General features: G+C 33.1%; 1 protein-coding gene across 1 annotated transcript in view; it reads left to right on the top strand.

Moving 5' to 3' along the window:
- The window catches only part of THSD7A (thrombospondin type 1 domain containing 7A), a 277,288-nt gene extending 272,565 nt beyond the window's left edge, over positions 1–4,723 (top strand). The window contains exons 25-28 of the mRNA XM_004389354.1: positions 1,312–1,394; positions 1,732–1,942; positions 3,901–3,988; positions 4,639–4,723. Coding sequence (XP_004389411.1) covers positions 1,312–1,394; positions 1,732–1,942; positions 3,901–3,988; positions 4,639–4,723 — 467 coding nt within the window. The remainder of the gene's footprint in view (positions 1–1,311; positions 1,395–1,731; positions 1,943–3,900; positions 3,989–4,638) is intronic.
- Positions 4,724–9,202: the final 4,479 nt, after the last annotated feature.

Genomic DNA, 9,202 nt, shown 5'->3' with positions numbered 1-9,202 from the left:
AAAAGGTCGAGAAGGGAGAAGGTTGACATGTTGTGGGGTTGTTAACCAATGTCATAAAACAATATGTGTACTACTGTTTCATGAGAAGCTATTTGTTCTGTAAGCCTTCACCTGAAGTACAATTAAAAACAAAAAAAAAACAATTTTTTTTCTAATGCTCTTTGATACCAAAAAGCCAATATGGAAATAAATTGTGAAAAACTCTATATACATTATTCTTCCATATTTAAGGAGAAATGAGATTCTGTATAAGAAATAGAAAATCATGTATATTATCTTCCTTGATCATTTGCTTTACTTTTATGAATAGCTGTCCTTATAAGAAACTCAAGATTTTGCTTTCGTTTTTCTTCATACGTTTAATGATACTAAATTCAAAGTAGACTCTTAACTGCAATTACCTTGCAAGGACTAACTGCTTTTCCATAATTTTTCTGTATTTGTGTTTGTAATATCAAGAGATAAGGCAAAGAATTAGCATTAGTCACCATTGATTAAATTCCAGAGGATCATCAATTCTATAAATAAAGGGAATAAGTTGCTAAAATTCTGTTAAAGAGAACAAGTATGGTTTGAAATTATTAGTTCCTTCCACATCACCAATATTGTTTCTTTATGACATCTGTTCTCATCTTAAAGCCTCACTGATAACAACTTATATATAGTTGCTACTATACTTGAAAACAAGGAAGAAAGAAGAAAGATAAATAGCTGCAATGTCAAGCTAAAACAATAGTGCAAACACACTAGTAACTGCATTTGTTTTCTTTGCTCTTCTCTAAAAATATCCTGAATTAGCAGGCATGGTGATTTTTTTTTCTTAAAGAAATATGCATTATAAAAAATATATTTATGTGGGTCACATAAACTTAAGAGTTATCTTTCATGGAGTCATGAAAACTATTGTTTTCAATAACCAGGAAAGAATTTTAACTTTAAAAGAAAATTAAGTCAGTTTTTTATTTCCAGAATTTGGCCTCAGGAACTACAGACAGAAATGGCTTGTGTGCAATTAATGTTTTTTCAAATAGCAACTATACAGCTATTTCCTTTCAACAAATGTTTATTGAACACCTACTCAGTGCCAGGCACTGTGCTGCCTGCCCCCCCGCCCCCGCCCCAGTAAGAAGGGCCTCAAATTCCTAAATAAAGTGGTCGGGGTTAACCAAATATTTCACAGTTAACCAACGTTGGAAAAATCAGTGGAATCCTCAGAGTGGTTCAGGATCCAAAGTGTCAGGATATGACAACAATGTATTTTTATCATAGCAAGAGGTGTTATTTGTCAAAATATGATTTTCTGTTCTGCAGGGGGCTGCTTGGTGGTGCGCCAGCCTGACGCTGACAGGTCATGTCATCCCCCGTGTAGTCAACCCCACTCGTACTGTAGCGAGGTATGTGCAAATTCATTAGGATGGACAGGCTATCTTCATTATTTGTCATCACCCTACCTCTTTTGCAGTTCGTTTCAAAACAAGTATGTCTTGAAGCATAAAATTCTCTTTTTAGACCTCTTCTGTGATCAATATAAACTATTCTAAGTGCACTTGCTTTTATTGTTAGAATAACTTTAGATATAGTATTAAAATTGTATTCTTTTTATATAAAGACAAAAAATACATATAGCAAATTCCCAAAACGATACTTCTTTAAAGCCTTCTCTTCAGGTCAGCTCTGTTGTCATGCTTTCAGAGATCATGCATAGCATTAAGTCTCCTTGTTCTCCTGCAGACAAGATCATGCAGTTGTGAAGAAGGGTACACAGAAGTCATGTCTTCGTATGGTACACTTGAGCAGTGCACACTTATCCCCGTGGTGGTGATACCCACCGTGGAGGACAAAAAAGGAGATGTGAAAACCAGTCGTGCAGTGCATCCAACCCAACCCTCCCTTAACCCAGCAGGACGGGGAAGGACCTGGTTTCTACAGCCGTTTGGGCCAGGTGAATAGTTAGACAGTGTGGATGTAGAGTTCTTTGGTTATACCATTAGCCAATGCCAAAGGATTGGGGGGGGGGAAAAAAGCAAGCATTTTTATATGAGAGATTTATTACTTTATCTATACATATTTATTTTGATATTGCCATATATTCTTTTTACAATTATTTTTACTACTATGAAATAAGCACTCATGCTCACATTTCACAGAAATGAAATTACTTTCTTCTGAGAAAAGTTTTAAGATTGATAGTACGTATTTCAATTCTGGACCTAAATTTATATGTATAATATTTCACTTGGAGCCAAGAAATCTAAGGATGAAAATATTAATTAGAAGAAAAGTGTATTGCCATTCAGAACTGAAGCAAATAAGACTACCAAGACATTCAAAGTTTTTTTTTTTTTTTTTCATTTAAACACCAAGGGGTAATTGTTTGACCTTACATGGGAACCTCAGTAATGTAGTTCTGCAGCAGAGGGCTTTTGGAAGCTCCAATATTAATATAATTTCTGTCGACTGTACTACTGATTGCTGTAAATTATAAACATCACACATTTTCTGTGAAAGATAGCTTAATAACTTTACTAAATCTGATGGAAAAAAATCAAATAATCTTTAGTTAGGGTAATATATCATTGTCTTTTCACTTCTAAAAAGGCAACAGCCTTTTAATATATTTTGGAAGTTTCAGAAATGTTAATATGATTTAATAATTATTAATTTTCAAAAAGAATACTTTGGGTAATTGGACATTATCTAATTAGTCGAGTGACTCTTTGGTGCCTCCACAGGATAGATTCCTAAACTGTGAGAACCAGCAAAGTTTTTCATGATTGAAAAAAAATGCCACATTCAATATGCCTATTGACAAAAATAACAGGAGAACGTCAAAGAAAAAGTACACTTTATTGTACCTTCAGAATGACCCAAAAAAGCTTGCTTTATTAAGCAAGTATATAACAAAGTATTCTGCAAGAAAGAATTAAAAAAAGTTCGAATCATTCAAACTAACTTTTAAATGAGTTGGTAATACTTTTCTGCTTCAATATACCCCCTAATTTTGACTGGATACCCTTTGACAGCTGTACAGATCTAGACAAAATGTAAATATATAGGTCTTATCAGGTGTCCCCTTCTTTACTCCAGAAAGGTTTTCTCTTTTTTCCTAATCATCACTGAGGCCTTGATTTGTGAATCAAATTAAGTTAGGCAAAGCCATTAGTAGTTATCTTCTTCAGTTCGAAGTTTAGTCTGAGCATAAAACTGAGAAATTCAAAAAGAATGAGACCAGAAAATCAAATAAGAACAGTTTCTGTCATGTCTGATCTCATGAAATAGAAAAAAGGTTATTTAGAGGTCCTTTTATGTGTTAATCAAACTTGGCTATTTTTGCAAATAATATTGTCAAAACAGTTTTAAAGCACACTTTAAGTGTAGACTAGATCAAAGACTTTTTAATTCGAAAAAATATTAAATTTATTCATCTTCACTTCATCTGGAACAAAAAAAATAATTAAATGGCAATATTTAATGCAGAAATAACTGAATAAACTCTAGGTTGTAGAATTTTCTTTAAATTGCATTATTTTTCTTATAATTGCTATTTTCAAAATAAAATGAAAATCTGAGAACAAAATGTTTATATAGCAGTCCGCATATATCGGAATTTAAGTAAAGTCCAGATATGAAGCAGTAGAAATTTAGACAGAATAGTTTGATATCTGAACTCAAACATTATTTATTGCTTTCCAATCCAATTTTCATTGATAACTTCTCTTTAAAGAAGCAGCATCTAACTCATAATAGCAGCTTTGTATCAACCGTTAGCTGTGCCTAAGCAATATTCCTTTGGGGTTTTGAAAGGACTTGATCGTATTTGGCTAGTCATTGGTCATAGTTAAAGACTATCTTATATATACCAGACTAATGTAAATTAATGACTCATATCCATTCTTCTAGATGGGAGACTAAAGACCTGGGTTTACGGTGTAGCAGCTGGGGCATTTGTGTTGCTTGTCTTTATTGTCTCCATGATTTATCTAGCTTGGTGAGTGTTTAAATATTTCACAATCTAAAGGGATGTATAATTACTCTATTTCAGAGGGCTTTCAATTGACTGTAACACAGAATTAGCAAAGTAATGTCTCAAATAAGTATTCTACATTTATTTAGTGTTAACCTGAAGTTCAAAGTAAACATGGCTTTAGTCTTAGATGGTTTAAAACTACGAAATCAGAGCCATTTAGTTTCCAAAGATGAACCAGGACTGCTCCAAGTCATCTTCTCAAGTATGTTCTTCTTGGTTATGCAAAAGAACGTTCCTTTATATGGGTTCTGGTAAACTGTAGATTTTTTATATTGAATTAGTACTGGAGAAAGATATAGTAATTCCTAATCATATTCAACTATCTTTTAAAATATGTATTATTTATAAATTATGTATTATTTATAAAGGTTTCTGACCAAATGTCAATGATTATACTATCATGTTGCCTCTGTTGTTAATAGTGGAGAAATTCCGTTTGAACAATTTGTCTTCCACAGGATAATAAAATATTTGAAGAGTTTTCTAAGGTTGAATTTAGGTGATGTGGGTCTATCAATGTGTTTAGTTTTTTTTTTCATTTAAAATAATAAATTTTACAATTGAAGATTGATTTTTTACTACCAATTTTTTTTATAATTTATTTTTTACAGCAAAAAGCCAAAGAAACCCCAAAGAAGGCAAAACAACCGACTGAAACCTTTAACTTTGGCCTATGATGGAGATGCAGACATGTAAAATACAACTTTTCTTGACAACAACCATTTTCGTCTTTCTGACTTTGTAGTAGATATCCAGAGGCCACGAAGGGAATTCAAACTGTGTGGATTAAAATGCATTTTGAATTTAAAAAAAAAAGAAAAGAATCATGAAGAAAGGACTGAAAACCATAGTACCACTGGAAATATCCAAGACAGTACCACTTGCAGACAGACCATCAGCCCTGAGAATTCTAGACTTAGTTGAATACATGCTGCATTCTGAGAGTTTTGTGATCTGTTCTGAAATCTACCTACTGAAATATCACTTTCATCTCTAAAACATGGTGGTGGAGGTGGCCAGTTAGGACGCCTGGTGGAAGACTCTGTCTGCAGCGTTAACACGTAGTAACTGTTTAGCATAAAGAGTTTATACAAGATCTCTAAAATACTATAGTCAAGCATAATAACACATATACTCAATTGAATGATGCATATTATCATGTCAAATTATGTACTTGTTAATAAGCAATTTTAATGCTGAATAAGAGATAGGCTCTAAACTGAGTAGAAAATCCATTGACTAAATTCAGCATCTTGGTGGTTGATGGTAACTTTATTGACCTGCATTTCAGAGGCAAAAAATAAGACTTTATTCTTGTCTCTCTGCAACGTATGAATGCTGGACATGTACTAGTATCTTAGAAGAAAAGAATCCTCAAGTTCAGTATTTTATAGTGGTTATTGTCTGGAAAACTAATTTGTTTGTGTTAATACGTTTCTACTTTCCCTGATTTTCGAACTGGTTGCCTGTATCTTTTTTGCTATATGGAAGGCACATTTTTGCACTATATTAGTGCAGCATGATAGGCATTTAACCAGTATTGCCATAGAAACTGCCTCTTTTCACATGGGATGAAGACATCTGTGCTAAGAGTGTCATGGAGACATTTGCAAGTTCTTGTATCCTGAAGACAGTAAAGTTCAGTTTGGATGGCGACAGGATGGAATCGGCTATTACATCTGCTGTATACATTCTTCTTCATTGCTGCAGCTATTGTGAAATCAACAACATGGTGGCATTTAAGTGTCGAAGTCCCTAACCCATGAACCCCTCAAAAGGTGGATCGCCCCAGTTGGTTCTTAATTGTACTTTGAAGGCTGTTTATGACTAGATTTTTATATTTGTTATCTTTGTTAAAAAAAGAAAAGAAAAGAAAAAAAGGAGCTGGTTGTCTTTTTAATTTTGATCAGTGGAGAAAATAATGTATCAATGGTTTTTATAACTTAAAAAAATCAAAATTATGTGTTGATTATTCTTTTTTCCTTATTTGCTTTCCCAGTTTCAGCTCAAATATCTGCAGTATATCAAAACCCATAGTCTTTTGTCTTTCTCACTGGTAAAATTTGAGAAAGTCTATTTAATGTGTTATTTCAAAAACTAAAATTTTTTAAAGAGAGGAATAAATATTTTGTCCAAGGCTTTATTAAATATTTAGACCAGGGGTGCAAACATTTTCTGTAAAGGGCCAGATAGTAAATATTTTTAGCCATACTTCTCAACTCTGGCATCGTTACAGAGACGCAGCCATGCACAATAAACAATGCATAAAAGAATGAGTATGGCTGTGTCTCCATAAAATTCTCTTTACAAAAACAACCAGCAGACCAGATGTGGGGACCTGAAGTTTATTTCAATGCCAACACTCCACTGTGTCATCTTTAGTTTTTATCCATTTACCCTCTGACTGTGATCAGTGTTTAATTTCAAAGATGAAAAACAGCTGTTAGATTTACCACTGTATTGTAAATAGCTATATTTTTCGCAGATGGAGCCCTAGGATTGGCACAATGGAACAATATCTAACTTGGCCAATTTTTCATATGAAAAGAAAATTCAAAAAGTGCCATTAAAAAGTAATACCATTTTTCAGACAACATTTACTGAAACAATTTGTGGGGGAGGGGGGCGAGGACATTAGGTTTTCAAGTCTTTTAAAAATCGTATAACAAGCTGTTTTAAACATAGCTATATTCCTATAAAAGTGTTGGGATTAGAAGGTATTTTACCATAATACTGGAGCTTGATCTCCCCCTACTGTTCATTAGTGTATTTGCAAAGGTTACAAAAGACATCATATTAGGATGTCATTACCCTTTACGTGAAAAGATTACTACATATTGCAATAAAAATTAAACGTGGTTAGCACTAATTCCTTATTCAGTTTCCACTATTTAGGCAATATAAATCATTTCAAAGTGAACAGGTGGTCAGGAAGAAGAGATTTTACTTTAAACTAAGGATTTAAACAAAGAAAAAATGAAGATAAAATCCATGTTATCTGTTTTATTAAAGAGGAAGACAAAAATGATGTTGTAATCTTAAAAGTGTGATTGTCAATAAATTACTCAGGGGTCTTCCAGGTAATCCCTAAGTTGGTCTCTTTGAATAAAATAAATGACATTTGTCCAAAATGCTTGAGAAAAAATATATTGCAGTTAACCGGAAAGTGAATTTTATGATATATGTGCAACACTTAACAATTTTGAAATTGTTGATAGAATAAAAGTTACTACTAACCCTGTACTTAAGATATTGTAACACGTCATCAATCCAGAAGGCACATAACTATCATCCTACCTAAATTGTGAGAATTAAATGAACTGATGGATCAGTAATTATAAAATGTTAAGAAAATACAAGATGTCTTTATTCATAAATTGATTACATTTTATAGCACTATGTACATGGAGGAGATTAGGTTCAATGTGACCTAACACTAGGAAGCATACTGGAAGCTCATTGTTAGAATAAAGAAATACCAGATGACCTCTTGTTAGAAAAGTGGAAGAAGCTGGCTATTTTGGACAAATGGGAGATTCCTGTATTTGTGTTTAGAACATCAGAATGGCCTTACTTTTGTTCCTGGCGTAAGTTAATAATGAGTTAAATACTTTACTGAATTTGTTTCTTCCAGACCTTATTCTTCCTGTTCATCCTAAGAATTCAGGAAGGAAATATAGTACTAACTTGTCTGTTTACACTTTCGTCTTGCCATAATAGTCTGTGGCTCCCAAAAGATTTAGAATTGTAGTTCTCTAAGTATGAAAGTCAGTTTAGTTGAAAAAAAGAAAGAAAGAAAGAAAGAAAAATATTGACAATGTTATACTATTTTGTTGGGCTGTTTCAGTATGAAAAATATAGAATTAACATAACTGATCTCACTTGAAAGGAGTTTTTTTTACTCATTCATCAATACCTAATCTAGTATATTCACCATAATCCTAACTTTAAAGCCTTTTTTAAGATACAACAGGACAGTTTAAGCTAAGTTCAAATGAAGTGCATAAAAACATGTGTTTAAATACTTAAAACAAAGCACAATTTACTTATAATAAGTTGAATATTTATTGAATTGTTACATGCAAGACACTCTGCTAGGCGATGTAAAAAATTAATAATGGCTTTTGTACCCATAGTCAACAGATATTCAACAGAAGAAAAAAGTGCTTAATGAGTGAAATTAGCACTTAAACACTTTGCCCTTTACTCTAGATTTGTTTTTAAATGTGGTTAGTATTATTCCTTATGTAATGTATGTGTCTCAAACCAACTGCTAGATGTTTGATTTTTCCCTATTCTACCCTCTGGTAGGTGGCAATAATCGTCAGCACTCTGTTCAATTCCTGTAAGTTTCAAAATAAAGCCACGTAGCCCTGGTGGCATAGTAGTTAAGAGCTCAGTTGCTAACCCAAGAGGCTGGCAGTTCGAATCTGCCAGCTGAGCCTCTACTCTATGGGGCAGTTCTGCTCTGTCCTATAGGGTCACTATGAATCGGAATTGACTTGATGGCAACTAGTTTGGTTTTCTTTTTTTTATTATTATTATCTAAAGATTCTTACAGGAAGCATGTAGCACCTGCCACAGATTTGTTTACCTCCTCTAACTCTATATCCTTTGTCCTTTATGATGATTTTCTCTACCTGGCATCTCTCTGCTTGACTCTCTTATCAGAGAATCAAAAGTAGCTAAGCTTATCACCTTCCCTCAGAACACGCCAAAAAAAAAATAAAAATAAAAAAAAAAAGAGAAAAAACTTGTATTTTACTAGAGTAAGATGTCACTTAGAATAAATCTTCTGATTTAAACAGAATGCACTGGCAAAAGATGAGTAAAGGGCAAAGGAAGATATGGAAGACTTATGTAAAAAAAGTAAATAAACGAAGACCTACTCTATGAAAATGTTCATTTCTATACTTGTTTCAGTACTACCGAGTAACCTACTTCTCCTACTTGCATCTTCCATCTTTGTTCACTTTCCATCCTACAAGACAGTAAGGAAGGCCTGCACCTTTCAATACTGACCGTGAAGCAGAGTCCATTCTTAGGCAAAAACTTTCTGAATAGATTCATAAAAATTGTGAATCACAGATACTCTGGTGTCTCACTATTTGTAAATTCCAAATAGTAAAATTAACCTGTATTATCAAATGCAAATGTGTTTCTTGTTCTGTTTCC

This window comes from Trichechus manatus, unplaced genomic scaffold (assembly GCF_000243295.1).
Source record: "Trichechus manatus latirostris isolate Lorelei unplaced genomic scaffold, TriManLat1.0 scaffold00242, whole genome shotgun sequence".
Classification (NCBI taxonomy): domain Eukaryota; kingdom Metazoa; phylum Chordata; class Mammalia; order Sirenia; family Trichechidae; genus Trichechus; species Trichechus manatus.
Note: the sequence above shows the minus strand (reverse complement) of the source record. Positions and strands in the feature narration are given on the sequence as shown.